At 42.4% G+C, this 23127-nt stretch overlaps 1 protein-coding gene across 2 annotated transcripts in view; it reads right to left on the minus strand.

Annotated features, from left to right (window-relative positions):
• The window catches only part of LOC135377641 (nuclear factor of activated T-cells 5-like), a 47029-nt gene that overhangs the window by 23513 nt on the left and 389 nt on the right, over positions 1-23127 (minus strand). For both annotated transcript variants that reach the window (XM_064610214.1, XM_064610213.1), the window contains exons 2-8: positions 18825-18908; positions 15768-15991; positions 11100-11461; positions 9897-10071; positions 4626-4796; positions 4352-4542; positions 2124-2323 (exon numbers count right to left, since the gene is read on the minus strand). In XM_064610214.1, the coding sequence (XP_064466284.1) occupies positions 2124-2323; positions 4352-4542; positions 4626-4796; positions 9897-10071; positions 11100-11461; positions 15768-15991; positions 18825-18885 (1384 nt within the window). In that variant the 5' untranslated portion in view covers positions 18886-18908. The remainder of the gene's footprint in view (positions 1-2123; positions 2324-4351; positions 4543-4625; positions 4797-9896; positions 10072-11099; positions 11462-15767; positions 15992-18824; positions 18909-23127) is intronic.

The following is a 23127-nucleotide window of genomic DNA, read 5'->3' on the forward strand; positions in this document are numbered from 1 at the left end:
GCAATGGAAATGGGGCATATGCACCTTATATGTGCACACTTGTGAGTTGGTTTTCAGCCCTCTGGCGCAGTTAGCCCAGGAGTTAGTCGCTGTGACAGCTTTCCCTAATGTTGAATTTCTGTCCGACGTGTGTGCGTCGCATTCGGCTCCCGTCTCATTTTCGTTTCTGTTTTGTCACAACCTCCTCCGGGTGCGAAGTGGTAGTCTACCTCCGTACTTTGGCGCAGACAGAGCAAATATAGCGTCTTAGCCAATAGCCAATATAGCCAAATATAGCCTCTACACAGGATGGCACAGCACTTCCATCACTGTACAGAGCAATCCAGCTAATTTGGACTCGAAGAGGACCCAAAATTTGTTTGAATAAAGCTAAAGGCGCTAAAAGCTAAAACAGTTTGAGGGAGCTGCTCTGAATGAGTGCATTCACGGTCACGTGATACTGGAAATATAGGCTTATTTTAAACACATCAGAGTAGAAAATAATGTGTTATATGTGGTTGCATCTGTTTCTTCAGCCACGACTCAATCAATATTATTTGCGATGTTGAGCCCAACCCAACCGCGAAACCCAAAAGCGAATGGCGCGAACCCAATTCGAAAATATGTCGGCTGTCATCCAACGTCTTTTTGTTGGTTTGTTGGCTGTGTTGTCAACAAGAAGGGTCTTGATCCCCTTAAAGTACCCCCATGCACTTCTTGCTTTGTCCCCTTGAGGCTTCTTGCTTTGTCAACCACAAATAACCAGCAGTTCTGCACGTTCTTGCACACCATTAAGCCAATCTCATTCGAATAAACCGTTGGACCACAGCACCAGTTCGAATTAAGAGATTCCGAATTAATAGAATTGCACTGTATATTATCTGTAATCATCACTGCTTTTAAAAAACTGGTTAATGCAAGAATTACTTTATTTCTAGACAAATTTGATATTCCCTACCCGAACAGCACAGGGCTTAGATATAAGGGATCGACCTCCTCTGCAGTGGTAACTGCTATGGAAATGCTGGGGACAATGGGGACAGGGACGAAAGTGACAGAAAGCTCATACATCTCAATACCTTAGGTGTCTCAGAACCTGTATGACGAATTCTTGCACAGTTGGACATAAAAACTGCTTTCAAACCTCAGATGACACTAAGGAACGTGCTAAGCCACCCAAAGGATAAGACTGCCCGGGACGGCGAGCTTGGGGTCCTTTATTTAATATAGTGTGAAGACTGCCCCGCTGTATATACAGGTGAAACAGGAAGAAAAACAAAGACAAGGACGGAATAACAGAAAAGAGACATCACCACGTTAACAGGTAAACCAACAGGACTTTGTGACCACGTGCGATTAACCCGACATAATGTCTCACTTTGATAACCTGGACATTCTAGCTCGTGAATGTCGTTGGAGTGTACGCAAACAACTTGAATCTTGGTTCATCAAAAACATAGATAATAGATTGTTGCTCACCATTAATAGATAAATAGGTAGCTCAGCTCATTCTGATGATGGAACCAGGACTGGTTCCGAAACGTCAATTTTTACATTGTTTCTAATGTTGTAGTGCCGGTGTGCCTTTTTAGTAACAAACATGGATGTTCCTTGCCTTCGGACTATATTCAAGGAAATGCTTAATGACAGCTCACTTGTTGCTGGCATATTTGTTGATTTAAAAAACGCTTTTGATACAGTTGACCATGAGATCTTGATAGCAAAAATCCCTCACTGAATTGCTTCCCCAGGACACAAAAGAAACACTTAATTCTAAACCTGCTCGTACTAGGCTATGCTTTGATTGGCTCAGTTAGGCACTGCACAAGTTATGTGGCACTTTTTCTTTCCCTTTCCATTTTGGAGTGTGCTTTGCCATTGGAGTGTGCTTTTGCACTGTTGTTGCAAGTGGACTTACCTGTGTATTAATAATGTCAGACCAACTTCTAGCACTCTGCAATAGGTCTGCTCGAGTTTGTTTAAATGTTGAGTCATTACCAGTAAACAGCCAAATAAAAAATGAAAAAAATAATAAATGTGCAAAAAGGGTTAAATAAATGTGTGTTCTCTCTTACGCATGTTCGGTGACAGGCGACACACAGGTGAAAAGCGAACTAAACCGAATAAGCGACTAAATCACTTACTGCAAAGTATTGGAGCAGATGCCACCTGGAGTATTTCTGATGGTATTGTAGAACCATCTGGTGCTAACTGGGATGGCAAACACACCCGAAATACAAGACGGCATTTGGTGCTGCGCTTCTTATTTCGAGTTCCACCATATCGCACCAGACGTTTTTCTACATCTACATTCCTTTCCTTGAGAATTCCCACACAGTCACAACTAAGGATGAATAAAGAAAAAATATTGTAGCTTGAAGTGGTACGATACAAATCTAGTATGAGTAGACATATCAAGGCTCTGAACATGCCATTTTTGCATTAAAAGAGCCTGGAAGGGTCCAGAAAGAAATGTGGAGAGAAGAAGAAAGAAATACTAGGAGTCGAAATGAAGTTTACAACCCGTAGAACCCATATTAGCACTAGAGCTCTGCACGGGCACGCGCCCGACCCGACTCACAAGCCGGGCATCTTTGTTGCTCCGTGCTTCGGACCGGGCCACGCAGCTAATTCCATACAATGCGGGACTATTAGTTAATACGATCACGTGTTAGTGTCATTTCTGTGCTATATTGCAAAAACAAACAAACAAAGGACGTGGATTATGCGCATGGTTTGACCCTCTAGAACCTTCTCGAAGACACTTCGCGTTGCACATGACTCCTCGCACCTTTCACAGTCAGGCTTGCAAAGCTTGGTGAGAGGGGTAGTGATTAGAAGCAGGGGTCATCGAACATCCTCTACCTCCACAAAATCTTGTACTGTAGTCCCTTCTGGACTTGGTCTCGCGCTGTTGTGGTGTTAAACCGGTGCTGGGGTGGTGGTGTATCGACTGCACCCGCAACTATATCCCCTACGTTTCTGGAAGCCAGTGCCCCCCCGTAACACGTCCCACGTTCTAGTATGTTCTCTTCTTATAAATTTATTAATAAATTTGTTTGGTTAGCACTAGAAACGCGTAAGTCACAGCTGGAGATGCCATGCCGGGCACTCTTTGCCAAGTCACTGGACCCGCTTAGGCTCTAAACTCACTGGGCTGCCAGGCCGAGCTGCATAAAAACAGGAAGGCCCGGGTTAGGCCATTTTTCTATATGCACAGGGCGGGTTGGGCCTGGAAAAGTCGGCCCGTGCAGAGCTCCAATTGGCACAGTAAATACGAGTCCACCGCACAATCCTGGTGTGCGCAAGAGAGCTTTCAATCACTTTGGTTTTAACTTAACCGTTACAGTTTTTGCTAGTCACACAAATCACTGTTTTGGTGCACTATAGCCCTAGTTGCTTGTATGCCAAAAAAATTGCAATCATCATCAGCAGCAGCAGCAAGGTCACGGCTTAGAAAAGCCTCTTCCCTCAGCTGTCAGTCTGCAACATTGTCTCGTCCGCCCAATAGTTAGATGCGTGCCTTCCTTTTCTTTTCTTTCTTTTTGCTGTTGCATTTCTTACCACCCATCGCGCATCTGATGCATAGCAGTAGACCGGTTGCTTTACTCCTGCGCTGTAGCAGACGATTCTTGGCAGCCAATAAAAGTACCGAGATTATCCGACGTCTGGGTACTTACCGTACCATCAAAAGAAATGGTTTGCGTGACAATTCCTGAAGGTAGTATGTTCATATCACACAGTAAAAAAAATACATGTCCAAGGTGCCTTCCAGGCTCCTCTAATGTAACTGATGCATTATATGTAGGGTTCCGCGTTTTCGGTTTTAACCGAAAAAGCATGCCAGTAAATTTTTCCATCATTCAGTTTTTTAAACAAAAAAACAGCAAATACAAATGAATGTCCGAGGAAAGATTAAGGGGATTAATGGCTGCACACGTTAACGTTATCGGGAAAAAAGAGAGCTCTGCTTTCATGATTTAAGTACCACCACTTCACAGTGGAGCACTAAAGTGTTCCTTTTGTGATGGCTCACAGAGGCTAATTTTATTTTTAATTTTTTTATTTTTAAACTGCACTGAGGTACACAGTTTTGACATTACGTTGCGATTTCCATCCGCCGATAACTGCACATGCCAGAAAAATCACCGAAAAATGCCTATTTCATGCGAATAAATAAACACAGAAAAACATATGCCGAATCCACCCTAAAATAAAAACCAAAAGCGCGGAACCCCAATTACTATATGGTGTATGCTTAGCAAATAGATAAAAACTTCATTATGCTCCTACAATTGCTGTCACATGAATTATCTGAACAGTGATTTGTTTTCAATAACAAAAATGACATAAAAGTTAACTGTTGCCATACCTGACTGTCATGTCCTTTGCAGGAAGCATGTCAATCTCAAGGACAGTTGTCCCATCTACTCTACGTTCCACACATGGAGTGGAATTTTTGCCACAAACCCGGCTTGCTTGATAGAACATGTGAGGTTGCACTTTTCCTTGGTCTGTCCCTATGAACACTTGCAGCTTCACTTGTTCTTGGATGCCCACCAGCTACAAAAAGAAATAATTCACTACTGTAAATTGCAAAAAGTCAAACATCTTTACGTTGGTGGTGGTGCATGGCATTTCCTCACCTTTACACTAGGAAATCCCATTCCAGTACGGTCTTTGACAGCTCCACGGCTCCCCTCTGTTAGGTAGCGGGCCCGATGTTGCTCCTCGGGCTGTGCAAGTATTTTTACCTCCACAGCTCCATGCCTGCTGCGGCTCGGGAAAGACATGTACAGAGTGGGCCGTTTTACCACCTGTAAAATTGGCATTTCTAGCTACACTCATTCAAAAATAAAAAATATGTGCTAAACACTAGCAAAGTGTACAGCGTTGTATCTACTTTGCCCACAGGTCTCAGTGGTTCACTATTTCTACAGTCAAGCTTCTTCCAGCAAAACCATAACCGCAATGCATCTGAGCAATGATGCATTTATGTATAGTTCCATGCATGATGCATGTTCCAGTAGTTCCAGGGAAGAAAAAAGGAAACCCTTCAGTCACCAGTGTTGTTAGAAACAAAGGCATAGAGAGCTGTTCCCTCAACAAGTCTGCTGTAGGAAAGATAAAAGAAAAAGAAAAAGAGAAGCAGCACTTTTATGGGCAACACATAATTACAGACAACCCTAGTTTGTCCAGCACTGGCCATTTGCAGAACAAATGTCCGTACAATGGGAGATCCAGATAAAAAAAACTCAAGAGCAGACAAGTCATCAGTTGTCAACAATTCCAGTGTTTATTTCAAAGGACATATAAAACAGTCCAGCATCATTTGTATAAAATTACAGTAGACATTCAGCTTCTGAAAACCCTTACTAATCATGTTAATTTGAGAAGCTTTGCTCTTTTGCTCAAAAAATGCCAGAGCCATTCTCAATGCACTTTGGAGATTCTCAAGAGTCATAACACGGTGTTCCTCATTGTCATCCGTAAAAGTGACAATGTCAATTACATCTTCATCCCTAATTGTGACACAGGTGTCATCATGCCAGCAAATGTTGACATAATGCAGAACTGTGGTGTCGAGCATAGCTGTTTCCGCATTAGAGAACACGGCTCTAAAAGCGAACAGTTTTCGTCACACAGTGGATCGTCTGCAGTGAACTGGGCTGATGAATGTGCGGTACATGGACACAACGAAAAAGGGAGAAAAGTGCTCAAGGTTGTCACAATGCTTGACGTTGCACATTGCCTCAGACTCAACATTGGATAAATGGAGGTGGTCTGTTGGGCATTTTCCTCGGCAGTTCCTGGAAATTTTTGTCCAGGTTCAGAAACTGAAGCTCGGATAAATAGAGGAAAATTGTATTGGCTGAAATCTGCCCCCATGTTTCTAGTCTAAATGGTGCAGGACCTGGACAAGCGAGTCCCAAAAAACGCGGGTCAACCGTATTACATTTTGGATATTTCTATATCATTTCCTCTGCTTCTTTCCAGAAGCACAGACCCAATGAAGTCCCTGTCCTACCACATACCATGAAACGCTCAATGATACGATATCAAACCATATGATTTCCCATATCATTTAATGGTTCTACATTCACCATCAGGAGACCTATAAAAATGGAACACATTTTCGTGGGGATATCATTTATTTATGAGACTGTTCCTTGGATAGCATGTGTGATGTAGTCAAAGTTACCAGTAGTTTATTAAGGCCACCTAAACCGTTCAGTGTTCAAACTGCCTGTTCCTGTTTTTCTCATCTTCCACTTCATGTCAGTCTCTTTTTTTCCTTTAATGCCCTGTGGCGGGTATGTGGCAGCACACTCGTGCCACAGCATGCTTTGTATATTTTACCACATGTTTACGATTCTTCCTATAACATACACGTTTTGCCCTATTTTTACCCCATTTCCATTCCACTTCCTAGGTCTTGGTCTTTTCGCTGTTGCACCTGTAGAAACTCAGGCCATCATAAGATGGCTACAAATGTTTATCCAAGTCATCCCACATGAAAAGGATCCATGCGGCAGCATGGGGGTCGAGGAGGAAAAATACATGCCTCGGGTGCAGATTGTCATGGGTGAGGTGGTTGGAAGTGGGAACACCAGTCACCAGGAACAGGAGTGTATCAGGCGTGTAGACAAGAAAACAAAAAATTCTTCAGGGAAACACAATATTGCATCATAGTTTATGTGTTCCACTGAAGCGGTCTTGGTGCAGCACGCAGCCGCAGAAGAACAAGGGGAAGGTTCCCACAAAGCCCAAAGAGAGAGCTGCTTGTCATCATTCCATTCATGCTGGGGTAGCACATAGGGGTTACACAATATTGGGTTCTGAGGAATCAGCATGTGTCAATAAAGAGGCTGGAGACAATCTGCTATATAAAGTCTGTTGCTATGGTAAGGCAACTCAAAATGAGGAGCCCGTGTGGATAGGAAGGCCATATAAGTGGTATGGGCTGTGATGTCCAAGATGGGAAATACCTTCAGCTACCCAGTAAAGCAGTGGATGCACATTAGGAGGTAAGTATGGCCTACAAATGGTGGTAATAGATCAATGCATGAAGCACGCATCTGGAGTTTGGAACGATACTAGTGGTGTCACTGTGTACCATTGAACTTTGCATTTACAACTCAAGCATTGCCATACCAGCAGCGTACAGTACAGCTGTTTGAGCCCCATTGGGACCCTATCGGCAGCACCAGAACAGCTGTCTGCTGTTGGTGCACCAACACTCGAATTAAAAACGCATCCCCTTTCCTGTTATAACCATGTGCCACGCAGTCACCAGTCCAGTCCACCACAGATGAACCACTGAGTGATGAAAACTGCTCACCTGCAGAGCTGCATTCTCTCATGTAAAAACTAAGTTTGTTAGCTGTGGAGGACACCACAGTTCTGGGGTCAACATTGACCAATATGATGGCACCTGCGCCATAGTTACGGATGAAGATGTCATTAATATTGTCACTGTCATTGAAAATGAGCCTGAATCCGATGACAGTGATAAACCCAGTGTTGTGACTCTTGAGAATGTGTGAAGTATACAGAGAATCGCTGTGGCATTTCTTTAGAAAAAGAATAATGTTCAAGTTAACACTATCGGCAAGAGTTCACAGGAGCTGAATTTTATACACCACTGATGATGAACTGTTTCCTATGTTTTCAAAAATAAACACAGGATCTGTTGACAACTGATGGCTTGACTGTCTCGAATAGAGTTTCATTTATCCGGACCTCCACTATCCAGACATTTTCACTGTAAACAGCCAGTGCCGGATAAACAAGGATTGACTGTATTATATGCAGTCAAGAAGTTTAGGCTTCTTTTCTCTTTTGACAAGCCAGACAGCTGTGAGTTCAGCAACGTATGTCAATGTTCATGTCTGGCCATGCAAATTTGGTTGTGATGGTGATCATGCACCACGATTTTCTGCATGAGCCAAGGAACGAAATTTCATCACTACTGTGCAATGAAGGTCCTCTCTCTGTTGCATGTGTCGGTGTCGTAGTAGTCAATCCTTGTGTCAGCTCGGCAAATATCAAGGAGTCATGGTCTAGAGATAAGGAAGCTCTATCTATGTTACTGTTATCTGGTGTACACTGAACTTTTGTGCTAAATTAATCGATGAATGCCATGTGACGGATATCCAGCTAGGACTTGTGGAACAGATGGGAAAAGGTGGTAGTGCATTTTAAATAGAACAAGATCAGCCTGATGTCACGTGAAGAACCACCTAGATACAGTATCACCACACGATGTATCAAATAACGACTCCGGGAGCAAATCTAATATGTGCTGTTAACTCGTGAAATTAACACCATGTGTTCAGTAAAAGGTGAAGAGACCAGTCAGACACTTACGCCTAACTTTATCCTCAGTGTAACAACGAAAGCCCCAGAAACTGCTTTACCAATAGCAGTGTTCCACGCATTATAAAGGACGCAGATTTTAACTTCATTGGCCTCGTCTTCAACAAATAACGAAGATTTTAACTTCATGGTTCTCGTCTTCTACGAATATAATATTTTTTAAAAATTAATCCGCAACACCATGTGCGTTTACAAATGCTACTCTGTGAAATCATCACCTTCAGGTTGTACACCAATACCTGAACCACGAAAACAAGGCATTTATGCTTGTTTACTTAAAAAAATAGAGAAATGCACAGTGTGTCTCAGTTTGAAAAGGGCATTTTTTCCATAGTTGCAATGAACCACTTCAGCTATTGTCTACTTCACCAGCTTGTACATTTGTCTTGGCTGTTTGCAACTGATCGAACAACCCCCACTGAGTACTGCAATTTCTTTGAAATGTTTTGAAATGACACCAGAAGGGCTGCAGGAACACACAGACATGAGCCGAAACACATACAAGCAGTCACCATGTGTTGTATGTCATAATGTAGCACTTCATGGTCCTCAACATAACAAACACATTCTATACGTTCCCTCTCTGGATTTTATTGTACATGCCACAGACTCTGATGATCATACCAAAAGGTAGCTTCAGAGCAGTGGCACTCCGTTATATTGAACTTCAGTCGAATCTGGATAGGACCCATAAAAGCCTGGTTACACAGGAATACATTGTAAATGACACAGACAGCATCACAACCCATCTGCATTCTTGCAACACTCGTATCACTGGGATATCACTATATATGCAGAAAATGTATACAGCACATAAATATGCACTGGACAATGCTACCAATCACCACAGACTTTCTCTATACTTTAGACCAGTGGCTCTCAACCAGATTTCCAGCCTGCTCTGTGCTGCAACAAACTTGATAGTGTTGAGCTCACATTTCTGCAAAGCTATGCATATTCCTATGTAACATTAAAATAATGGTAGGCTCCCTGAAGTCATGCTGACAAGATCACAGGTTTTATCGAGTAGCATAAGTTCAGGCACACTACACTAGACCATTAATGTATGGGACTGCAACCTCGACACATCATTTATCATGGCATTCTTCACCTGATAAGGGTTTCATTAAGACTCCTCTTTGGGATTCTTGGTCACTCATGATAAAAGTGCTAAAATTCACAAGACAAGGACAAACTTAAACACGCACACACCGAGCCCCACAGTGTGCGTTCGGTGTGTTTATTTACGTCTGTCCCTGTCTTATGAATTTTAGCGCGTTTATTATGAGTGACCAACAAGCCCAAAGAGGTGTCTTAATGAAACCCTTATCAGGTGAAGAATGCAAGCAGACCATTCGAAAAGCAGATCTTCTTGCAGGTTTAAGATCAATAATGATGAATTTTCTTCACTTATTTTAACCTTTCTGATTTTCCTTCAACAGTTCTTTGGCTTGTCCAACTTAAGTAACCAGAGAAGAAAAAAAACCTGGTCATATATTACAGCTATACCAATATAATGCAGCTGCACATCAACAAACCTGATTTATCCTCCTTGCTGCTCCTCCTTTAGAAAGTGCTGATACAGGATGCGGGCTAAAAAGGTTACTTGTGGAGTGAGTCGTTGAATCTGCTGAGAGCAAAGTTTTTGCCACTCCACATATGGTACTAGCAGAGGCACATCGAGACTCTTGAGGTGATGCCTGTGTTACGCCCCTGAAATTTTCAGTAAAACATAAAGAACAAAACAACATATCGTGAATTAAACTGGTCAACCTAGTGTGAGCACTTGAATCCACTACAGAGCAAAATCAACCCAATCCAAATCCACCAGAGAAACCAGAACCGCCTTCAAGCGTCCCCTGTCATTGTGTATATCTAGCGAACTCAGCGAGTCATCCCAACGCTCGTTACTTTGCTTCACAAAATGCAGAAGCAATGACAGTACTTTGTTGGAGTTCCTGTTGAATTCAAGCTTCCCTGGTGGAGCAAGCTATTGTGCAGCAACTTTATCTAAAGTGACCAGTGAAACAGGCAAATCAGCTCCAGATAAACAAGTGAAATGTGCATTCTCTACTGGAGAGCATCAAATGCTGCGCCAGATCAATCGGTGGAACTCACTAACAGAAGCAACTGATATGCCAGTTGTTTGTTTTCTAAATGAGACATTTTCAACGTGCATGGCATACGTGATATTCTGTGTCCTACAACATAAATGTACACAATATATGTATCATTTTACACACATACACAAAAAGTGAGCAGTAACTCTATGCATGTTAACCAATGTCATTCAAATATTTTATTTGTGATTTCACAAAGTTCAGAATGTCTACCAGTTATTGCAGGGTCACATTTGCTTCCTCATTTGGCATATGCAAAACTTATTGTCTTCTAAATGTGTTATGTAATAAACAGAAAGCAGCCATGTGAGTAACATTACGGAAGATGTGGCAGATTTACAAATAATTGTGGACTACTTTTGCTTGACACAACTTTCAAAGACAGTTGTTGCAGGTCTGCTCTGTGGGAATCGCAAACTTCAAATTACGGTAAGTCATAAAATCATGTAGCCCTGTACTTGGACACATACAAGAGACAGCAGATTGCAGCTTTTCTTGTGAGGCCCATTACAGTGGCTCTTTGGTGGTCTTTTATTGTATTTTCTTTACACACTTGTGTGCAAGTCCCAACTAAGCCCCTCATCCCACAAGTGTAACAAGAGGACTGCACATCATACTCACTTTATCAGGGCTCTCAAAGCCATCTGCAGATTCTGCAGATCAGGAGCAGTACGTGAACCTGTATCAGGTGCTACATCTTTTCCCCCTGGGCTACCAGAGCTGCCCTGAACCAGCAGGGTGTCCCCCAAGGTGGCCTCCTCTGACACAGCCAGCGCAAGCGGGGAGACACCCCCCTTACGGGACGGGGAGGGGCTTGAACTTCGAGATTCACGGTTAGAAGGAGATGATGGCGTGCCAGGGGGAGAGCATGTCCTCAAAGACATGGCAGTAGCTGTGTCAAGCCAAGATTGCTCTTCCGTGACAGACATGTTGAGCATGCGTAACAACATGGAGTTGGGATCTTGTGTCAGAGTATTTGTATCCTAGGGGAAAAAATATGGGCAACAGTTATACACTTTTTGGAACTTAGCTAACTGTTTGATAGAAAATTCTCAAAAGAAAGGGGTACAACAGGAAATGATGGTAAAATAGAAGAAGGCAAGCGAGCTGGTGTGGAGATTAAGTGAACATCTCCTTGAGTCTGAGTTCCTTTGCTGGTTTGCGAGTCTCTGTGTCAACTTGTTGTCTGCTGTCCCTCGTTCTGTCCTCAGACTCATGGAAATGTTCGCTTCATCAGCATTATGAATTGCACAGGACTCTTACATTATACTTCAAATTCACCACATGGGAACTATCAACTACCTTCCTATAAATCCTCTCAAGAACAGTACTTCAAAAAAGAGAGAGCAGGCTGCAGATGCAGCAGACCCAACAGTGGTAAAAAAGTAGTTTCATCAATATAGTTTTTGAAGTTTGCTACAGGTATCATAATTTCCTGTGGTCTCCCAGTAAGATGACTATACTGTTTTACCATCTGCACATTTTAAAGTTTGGGTGCACATGACATCCCCTGCCGCGCTATACCTTAGACTGTATTATTAACTCTATATCATGTGACATAGCAAAGTTTGCAAAGCACTATGGTATAGTGACCCTGAAAGTAGCAGTGTCATTATAAAACAACTGTAACAAACTGCTGGCGGTGTGTAAGGGGAGAAAAAAGCTGAAACTCAATTGATCACATCACTGACACAAAGTCTTTTTCCATGCATTGTGCTAAGCAGGTAAGCAATGTGTAGTCAATTCAGAACATTTTAAGTTGCAAGAAATTTTAGTACTATATGGGTGGTAAAAATATAAGGTTAACTTGTGGTAATAACAGACCTGGATTGTTGTATCTAAATTGCATGAGAGATCGTAGGAACGTTGGGCTCTGTTAAACACACAGCATTTATTATACAGGTGCTTTTTTATTCGTTACAGAATTTTAATAAAAAGCTATGAGAGCAGCTCAGCTCCTGTTTTTGCTGGCCTATTGTACAACCAGGCAGACGTTCTGTCAAAGAGAGTAATTAACTTTTTATTTAGTAGTTTCTGAAGCAATGTAAAATAGCAGAATTAGAGCCAGTCATTATTTAAATACACTTTTTTTTTTTTAACCCCCAAAATGGCCACATACGTTTTTGTAGAGGGCAGATAGGTATCACTACACCCACTACATATTTAACTTGGCATCATGTACCCCCATACTATACACCCACATGCTCCAAACACACTGTGTAATATCAACATGCAAAGTCCCACTCCAGAAAATCCTGATTATTCCTTGACCATTTGCTAAGCAATGGTTATAATATCAAATCTATCAGAGGCATACATTTCACTTTACAGCAGCAGCTTCCCAGGATTTTTATTTCAGACGAGGGGTTGGTATGCCCGAGGGTGCGTGTGACACCCATATCTGCTAGCTTTTCAGGTATTTTTGGCCTTTCTTGCAAGTATTAGCATTAGGGGTGTTGGAAAGATCACCGCTTTATGATAATGATGTTTGTTACAACAGCATAAAACTATCTATGTAATATGTAATGTGGTGCACCCATGTAGTACCACATTATACAACTTCAATAAAGATATCTAAATTTGCATTTGCAGTGAGTACCCTTCAATGCTCTTCGCCACCCGTAAAGGGACTATGAAATTTTTTCTTCTCATTCTTGTTTGACAGAAGAGATTTTCCTGAACGCACAGCCAAAGATTCCCATTCAGCAAACGGGCGGTTTTCTCACAAGAGAATTTAAACCAAGTATAGAAGTTATACGAAGCTGATAAACCCGGTGACGTGCCACAGAATGGAATGTCAATGATTGGCTGACACTCCTTTGTGCAAGCTGTGTGCACACCCAACATAAGGAGGCACCGGGAACATGCATCTAGTAGTCAAGAAACGAGAGGAGGAACACGAGAGGAAGAAGGAATGCAAAGGAGGGGTCCAGAGGCAACTTCAACAGCATGGTTAAAAGACGGCACACTCTAAAGGAGCTCGGAAAGCACTTTAAACACCACCATTTTTTTTAACCAAGCGGTTCGTATGCGTATTAAAACGTGCCATGCGAAGCAATTCTATCAACAGGTGCACAAATATCGCAGAATTCGATTTTGAAAATCGCGACCGTGCGCAACGGTGGCAATGCCCGGACCTTGCCGTCGAGCCGCTTGCATCATTTTGACGTAGGAAAAGTGGAGCCGTTGATTGGTTCCGAGGAACGTCGTCTGCTATTTTTCACTCAGAACCCCGCCGCAACGGTGGAAGAAGTTTCTTTATGCTTTTTCTTTGATTTATCAGATACAGTAAACGAACATTGGTCTACATACACTGTTCAAGGTTAGGCCGTGAGATTGTGGAGGCCATCCTCATTGAACTCCCCGAGCAAAGTCAACCAAAAATCGGTCAACCTCTCCCCGCTCGACCTTGCTTTCCCTAAAGCGACCTTCCGGAGTAGGTGGATTGTGAAAGTAAACTTCTGGTGCCAGTTGAACGCTGTTCTGTTCATGTCTGTGTTTTGTATGTTGTTTGTTATTGTGGTGACTGTTTGTTGTTGTGTTGTTGGCGGCAATAAGTATAAACACAGTGCAGCCCTAAGCGCTGCTTCAGTTCACACCTCAAAATGATCAAAATGTGGACGACGCAGACACGCAAGTATGAGTTCATCCGTGCTCGGCGCCTTTTGTTTTGTCACCATATAGTGCATCAGTTTTATCCACCATATAGTGACCAACAGTGCCGGTTAAGTTTGCGTCCGCCGACATATCAGCGTGCACTGAAACAACACGTGACTAGCGTAAATTTTAGCTGACTCTACATGTCACGCACGGGAAACTGCCAGCGGGAAACTGTGACTTACCCGGCCATAATATTGCAAGCACACAACTAACTAACCAACATGCCGCCCTGCTGAGACAAATGGCTGCTAAAATGTGCCTTTCGTTCGCTAAGACGGCTTGGACACATATCGAAAACCCCTGAATTTGTGTGGTTAAATAGTGATGTTATGTTCTTAATCGCGGCATATCATCTTACGAAGCAACATTTTCCCTGGTTTTCCTTGTTTCCAGAACATGAATTTCGAGAACGGGGGTTTCACGACCCAGAATATCGAGGTCCTCCCTTATTCATGGCAGGGAGAAAGCAGGGGGGAAGAAAACGGAAAGAAAGAAAAAAAACAGTTCTCACTGACACGGATAGAAGCGCGGTCGCCGCCTTCCACTTTTATTACGTCACCAATGACGTTTTTTTCATTCTCCTCCTCGTTTGACCCGGAGGAGCGAGTCGATCGGGAACGCGTGCGGCAATGTTCAAGTGTCATTTTTTCTACGAAAAACATCGCGTGCAGAGAAAATTTTCGTGTTAATCCTCAAGTTAAGTTACCTGCTTCCACAACACGTTCGGAATGGAAAATTTTTTAGACGGCTTTCAGAGCTCCTTTAATGGGGAAGAATTTCTGGGAGGCTAAGTTCGTTCAGTGTGGAGCAGGGGTTCTCAAACTTTGCTGGCCCAGCGAACCCCAGCACATTTGTGGGCACACTGGAGAAACCCCCACCCAGATCTACTTTTGAAAGAACATAAGTGGGATCACACAAAACTAATAATAGAGAACACAGTTATTTTTATTCCACCAAATAAACAATTAAATGCATCTGGGACAATCCCAGTGGGGATTTAGCCATGACTATAACGTGCTAGAATGAGCGATACTTATACCATATTTACTCGCATATAAGACGCACATTTTATTACCCAAAAACACTGTGCCATTGAGGGGGTACATTCAATACATGGAGGCAAATTGGAACCCAACACTTATGGTACACTTAACTCCTGTTTTATTCCGAGATGTCCAAGGGGATCTCCTCGAAATGGAACGTCAGGGTCACGAACAAAAAGTAGCAGCATTCTGGTGCTCAAGTTGGAGAGCGTTCAATATGTGAGTGTGTCCAATATGCGAGTAAATATAGTAGCTTGCGGTAACAGCCCACGGAACCTAGTTTGAGAAACCCTCGTGTAGAGATAACTTGATGCGTCGAGAAAAATAATCCAAACGTGTCCATTGGACAGTAGGGAGCACCGTGTGCAACGCTGTCCAATAGCTCCATTCCGATTACATATCTCGATGCATCAAATTATATCTACACTGAACAAACTTAGCAGGAAGAACTGTTTTCAGCAAACATTATCCGGGGTGCTCGGAAACTTTCATACCCCTCTTAAAGTTATCATATATACTTACACTTTGACAGCAAGAATGATTGAATTTGAAGCAAAAAGTGACACAGAAAAAGCACAACACACACCTGTGTAAACTCATGAACTGTAGACGAAACAGAGTCCTCATGCTGGTTCACACCATCGCCTGTGACATCTAAGGTGCTCAGATTAGACTCCATGTTGGGGTTGGGTTGCAAAGAAAAGAATGCAGAATTCCCGTACTGTGGTACACGTCGAAATGCCGAAGATGATGTGTAGGTGTGCTCGGTCTCATGTGTGGATGACGATGTTACAAATGAAATGTTTCCTCCTGAAACACATATTAACGAGACCAGAAAATATTCACATTCACTTCCATAAGCATTATCATTTGACTCGTACATTTATAATGCAACAAATCAAGTAATAGTACTACAACACAACAATAGCTAATGCTTGCCCAGGTTCCTAAATTCTGTTTTTGCATTTTTTTAGACTGTTCTCTTGGACGACACTTCAAGCAACACTACCCTCTCTATTAATGCAGATCATTAAATATACAACAAATGAAATATGCTAGAGCACAGACGAAAAACAGGAATAGCTCCAGCTGTAAGTTTCTAAAAGCTAACAACATACAGGGTGTCCGCGCCATAGCTAGGCGTCCTCACTCACGAGGACCCTCATGAAGAAGCCTCACCCTCACCTCATCGTCGTGAGGTGAGGGTGAGTGAGGCCAGACTACGCTGAATGTTCCTCATGAGGACCATCGTGAGGCATTGTCCCTGATGAGGCCCACCGTGAGGGCCCTCATGAGGCCAGTCGTCGTGAGGCCATCAATACGTGAGGGTACAACGTATTCCGTGAGGAGCCTCACAGATGAGGCTCTTTGTAAGGAACCTCACGGATGAGGCCAAGAGGCCTTTCGTGAGGGACCTCCCGGATGAGGCCGTGAGGCCTCTCGTGAGGGACCTCCTGGATGAGGCCGTGAGGCCTTTCGTGAGGGGCCTCACGGATGAGGCATTTCGTGAGGGACCTCACGGATGAAGGGATGGGTTCGGGCTCCTCTTTGCTGATGCCAAACACTAACGTTAAACCTCACTGTGACAGTAACAACTGTTACCGAATTTATCCAAGCACTGCACGAAATCCTATAAACAGTTTAATGCCGCGCAGTATCATTGGTACCAGCTACTGACACAGTAGTTCAACGCCGACGTGTCATGTGAACATGACGGAAAGTTCTTTTGCGGCTCATGTGCCTACTAGTGACTTGAAGACACGTCAGGCCATAACGGTATTCACGAGGCGAGGGCTCGTGAGGATGAGGGGTGGTGAGGTCATGAGGGTCCTCATGAGAAGAAGGTACATGAGGCCATGAGGGCCCTCATGAGGTGAGGGCACGTGATGATGAGGACTCGTGAGGCTATGTGGGTCCTCAATAAGCGAAAGTACGTGAGGCGCCGTGAGGACATGAGGGCCCTCATGAGGTGAGGACACGTGAGAATGAGGACCTCATGAGGTGAAGATACATGAGGCCATAAGGGTTGTGAATAGCCTCATGAGGTGAAGGCATGTGAGGGTGAGGATGATGAGGCCTCTCAGGATCCCGATGCCCTGAGGTGAGGTCTGTGAGGACAACACTTAAAATGGAATGTGAGGATAAGGGTAACCGAGGGTTAGTTACTGGTGAGGAAAATTTGGTGAGTGTGAGTGAGGCCAAGAAAGTCTGTGCTTCGTGAGGTGAGGATGAGTGAGGCACAGGAAAATGCCCACCACGGAGGAAGGAAGCGCAGGAGCGGCCCTTCAGACTTTTTGCCATTGGGACAGGCGTGCCAGCCTTCGCATTGCATTCTGGGATGCTCCTGTCTACCATGTGAACGCTCACATGACCCCAGGAGCATGCACATGCCAGCTCCCAAAGCAGACGACAGGAGTCGTGATTGACTTGCAGTTCAGACATCTGCATTGTGATGAACGCTGCGCGTGCAGCAGGGCTCTGGCGTGCAGTTTTATTTGTGTGTGTTCAGAGGTTTACTCTTCTATTACAAGACCGGTCACGGTATGCAGGACTAGAAACATCATTCGTGGCAGCAACATTTGTGTGACAACGTGGCCACGTTTTGTGTGTTTGTTGCTGAAGTGGTAAAGCATACCAGTAATCAAACTTGTACAGCAATGCAGGAAATCAAACGAATCTGCAGCTGTAGCACAACGCCAGCTTGCAAGCGAACGGTTCAAGATGACTCTCTCACAGACAGGGGTACGAAATAGCCGATCAAGTACGACGTACTTACGAATGAAACATTCCTGTGGCACAGCTGCTTCCTGTTGAACGACAGCCGCAACCGTGGTAAGAACACGCTAACAAAACGTTGTTTCCGCAATGGTGCTTACATTTTAAGAGTAAATGGCTTTAGAAAAGCATATAAGCACGGAAAGTAGCGCGACCAACAAAGCGCTGCTAAACCTAAACTTTAGAGAGGATCACGTGGTGGACAGGATGTAATGGCAGTTTTGACACGAGCGAATGCCATAGGGGTCCCACGGAAATCTGTTCGAAATGGCCGCTCCTATGTTTCCTTCCTCCTTAATGTTTCCTTCCTCCATGGTCCACACGAACTATGGACAAAATCTTATAAATTAGGGAAGCCTTCTTTTCAATAACAATACACGGCAATACATTCAAGTTCAAGTGGGCCACCTTATCATCGCACTAGGAACCGCCTGGGGCATTATCCTCATTAATTTCGATTAATTAACTTTAACTAATTATGAATGATGGAAGTTCATTACAATGACGCCAGTTCCTTTTGGTGCACTGACGACAGCCATTTTCACAAAAAGGCCTGAGCCAGAATAGTACTAGAAGATGGCTTCCCAAACACCACAATTGGAGGCCATTTTAAATCTCTTTCTCCCTTGCCATTAAATGCATGGGAGGAAAGCTGTAGGTCTTATTCTCTTGTTTTGGCAAGGGAGAAAGCACTCTTCTGGCAGAGCAACAAAAATTATGATGCATAGCATTCTGGCAAAGCAGTTGTCAAGAAAATGTGACTAAGGGCTCTAACTAAATATCAGTGGATTCTCGAAGCCGCTGCATGGTGACTGTGACAGCAACATGATGCACGTAGTATTATTTGTGTAAAGCTCCTAATGATCACCTTTGGCAAAGGCCAACGAGCTTCTATCGTCACCTGGACAATCATCAGTGATTTTTCCCATGCTGTCATGCACATCAAATGCATCTGCAAAAGAACAGTAACGAAAGCTTTAATTTCTACAAAACATGCTGGAAACACACTTCACATTTGTATAGTATGGAATTAACACAAAAGCTTGCATCTATGAACATGGATTTTTAAGTGCAGTAACTAGGCAATGTGTTGACTACTAATATTCATAAAGGGTAGTATTAATAGTTATCAAATACCAGCAAATTTGATATTCTTAAGCCTTAATTTGGCACTTTCGGTGCTTCATACCATTTCTTGTTTCTACAGTAACCAGGTGGCACACCTTAGAAATTTATCTTCCTTGTAAGTACAGCAGACACAATCCCTACAACCCATCTATTGCCACCCTACAATCACAGAAATATTCAGTGCTTGCACTGTCTACAGCATAGGCAGAGCAGAAATGAAACCAAACACAATAGCAGCCATGAACTTGTGTTAAACAACCTTCTTTCTTCTTACTACCTTGCAAGCATGCATGTATATCCTTGTTGAATCCTGTCTTGTGCTACATGTATGTAAAATGATACAAGCAGCTTGTTTGTCATTACCACCTACATATACAGGATGTTATATATATATGGTTACAGAATTTTTATTAAAAAGGAGCCACCATTGTGCAGTTGACCGTTTGTGCAGTTGAGTTATGCCAGGAGGCCAATTTTCAGCTATTACCATTCTAGTAGAGAACATATGTTGCAATGGAACGGGGTAATTCCAACACATGCGTTCAGTTTTTGGCAACAAAATATGAGGCTGACTTGGCAAATTTGGGGGGTTACAATTCAGAAAATTTAATTTCTCCCAACTTAAAATTATTAAAAGCACTCGGAAGTCATGGCAAAAGTCCCTCCAAGATAAATAGTGTTGACCCCATAATTTTTTTTACATGTAGATTTTTAATACAATTTTTAAACCGTTAGGTGGAACATCCTCTATATGTGTGCTAATTATATCTTGACATGTGAATTATAATAGTACACAGGGTATCTTGAAAATTAATTATAAATGAAAAGAGCAATAAAAGAAAAATGACCGCTACTTTTCTGCTACTTGAGTTACAAACAGGTGTTACATCAAAAGTATCACCTGTTTGTAACTCAAGTAGCACAAAAGTAACGGTCATTTTTTCGTTTATTGCTCTCTTTAAATAAAATTTATTGACACGTTACATGAGACACCCTGTATACAGGGTGTCCCAGAAAACGTGTCATTAAATTATAATAAAAAAACTACGCCACCTAGATTCGTGCGGTCAACGGCATTTGTTACTAGGGTTTTGCCACCTCCTGATGTGAATGTCGTGTAACATAAGTTTAATTATGTAAATTTTTGCGAACGGAAGTCTGAAATTTTCTAAGTAAAGGTCACTTTTACCCCTTCAATGTAAAGAGAGTGTCTAATTTACTCAAATTAATGATAATTGATGGGGATATTCAGAGGCTATCCCATCAGAAAAAATAGCCGAACATCATGCTCTACAGAGCTAGCGTGCGACAAATTTTTTAGCGCAATCCTTGTCAGTCCGACGAAAGGAGGTTGGAAACCCAGCCCACACCTGCAATGTAGAAAGAGATAACACAGGTTTGACTTATCGTGTCCGACTTTCGCTGGGGTCGCACATTCCCTCTCCCAATTTCAGGAACGGTCACTTTTTGTACTATCACTCTGTGGGCTGGGTTTGGAACCTCCTTTCGTCGGACTGAGAGCGATTGCGCTCAAAAAGTCATCACGCGTTATGGTTCGGTGAAAAAACGTTCGGTTCGGTCACGCGTTATGGTTACGAAAAGCATGATGTTCGGATATTTTTTCCGATGGGATAGCTCGTGAATATCACTGTGAATTACAATGAACTTGGGTGAATTCAGCACGCTCTTCATATTGGTGAGGTAAAAAAGTGACCTTTACTTAGCATATTTCCGAGTTCAGTTCGCAAATATTTACATAATTAAACTTACTATACATGACATTCAAATCAGGAGTTGGCAAAAACCTAGTAAGAACAAATGCTGTTGACCGCATGATTCTAGGTGGCGTAGTTTTTTCATTATAATTCAATGACACGTTTTCTGGGATACCCTGTATGTATATAGTATTACAAAATTTCCAATTTCCTTCCCCAGAAACAAATGACATACTGATATCAATGCCCGATAACACTAGAAAGAATTCATTTTACCACAGCACCAAATGTAAATAGAGCAAAATAGCAGTCAAATGTTGTTAAACATTTTTGACCCTGTTAAACATCAGCAGATAAAGAACAGTCACAGCAAATGCATGCATGTTAAGTAGTCAAATTAACAAGTAAGCTTTGCTGTGTAGTGATGCTAACTAGAGAAAGGACATTCCGGTTAATATATCATCCTACAATGTGGTGTGGCATCTCCTGTCATTACAGTGCCAGCGTATTAGATGTCAAGTTCTTTGTACTTGTCAGAATTCTAAACAAAGGTTTTATATTTTGATGTCAATATGAAAGATGAGTATCTATCATATATTATAAACAAGATAGCAGGTCTTTTTACTGAAAGTATAAAGGGCTATGTTAGCTGATGTTTGGTTGCTGCATGTGATGAGACACATTTATGGCACATGCACATGTAAATATAGGCAAAAGGCTCTCTCACACAATAAATGATAAATTCAGCTAAGCAAAATCTTAGTGTCACGGACAGTCAGGTACCATAAACGCCACTGCATTGTATGAAAACATCATGCAAAAGAAACTAGGTTATTGCAGCTTCAACAGGTTGCGAAGAATTACATATTTTAAATGTATGATACCACACCCAATTTTGACATCACAAAACATGTTCGCAAAATAAACTGATTTCATTCTATCTGTCTGAACATGAGTGAATGGAACTTACAACAATGAATTCCTATTTACCACAAGGTCAATGACTCTCCAACAGATAACATGCCAAGCTCACAATGAGCCAAGAATCAAACAACTGACTTCATATGCAGTTGCATAGCCATTATCAATACAGGATCCACAGTACAAGTTAACAATTTATATGTTAGCATGTGCACTCAACAATCCTTAAGTAGCCCACTTCTGTATCGTTATATATTCTACAAATAAATGACTATGTGTAAAGAAACAAGGGAAAGGGTCTTCTTCATGGGACTATGTGTAAGAAAACAAAAAATATGAGGTCAACACACATGGATCAAAATGCAGTCATCCCGATTGATACTCTTGACAGAGAGCAAATAAATAAAGATAAAAGGTCTAGTTTTAGGGAAGCTGTTGTCTTTCCCTTCTTGATCCCCTCTGTTACTCTTGCTGTGTATAAACTTATATTAAAGTTCCCAGACGTGTTTGAGACCTTGTTGGTGTATGTTCATTCTACATTCCCTGGTCAGGGGAGAGGGGGGGTTCGTCATGAACCCTTGCCACCAGCTCTCTTGTTTTCTCATCATTCTTTCAGTAGGCATTTCAGAAGTCTGGGCAGTCTCTGGTTGATGATCAGTATGTAGAAACTGGGTTTGAGGCCCATATCACGTGCATGTATCTGGCAAAGTTCTAAGCTGCATTGTACTCACACTGCAACTAGAAACAACTGTGTTCGTACGAATGTTGTTTTTTGTACTTAATTTTTCTACACACAGTGTACGATATCACGCTGACATTTGCGCAGTGTACCCATGAGGGCTTTCACAGCGTGAAACAGAACTCGTCTAGCTTCCAAGCGGTGGTGCTTTTCTTGTTCTTTACATAACGTTACACAATCGTACCATCACTGCTAATCTGTAACTTGTGTGATAGTCGGACGCCAGTGTTCGCTCATCTGATTTTTAATTCGTCAGGTCCGCGTGCCCACAAAACTGAGATCTATAACACTCCACATAAAAAAGGTGAAGAAAAAAAAAACTAGGCACATTGCTCTAAAATACAGCTGACCTACATGAGAACTCGGAGTGTGTCTGAGTGTGCAGAGAAGTTACAGGAAAACACTCAAATTCAAATGCCTGAAAGCAGTTCACAATTCCTTAAGAACACGCAGGTCGTTGTGTGGACAATCTACATTCGCGGTGTTCAATAACTTTTCAAAGTATGATAGTAAAAATACTCTGCAGGAAAGTGTAAACAAGAGTTTTGAACCTTCAGGTTCACAACCTGGACGGACAGCTAGATTACCTAAACGTCGTGAAAAATGCTCGTCTAAAGTGTCGGAACTATGGCCTTAATAAACAACATCAGCAACGACGTTTGAGGGTT

The sequence above is a fragment of the Ornithodoros turicata genome, chromosome 1, assembly GCF_037126465.1.
Source record: "Ornithodoros turicata isolate Travis chromosome 1, ASM3712646v1, whole genome shotgun sequence".
Classification (NCBI taxonomy): Eukaryota; Metazoa; Arthropoda; class Arachnida; order Ixodida; family Argasidae; genus Ornithodoros; species Ornithodoros turicata.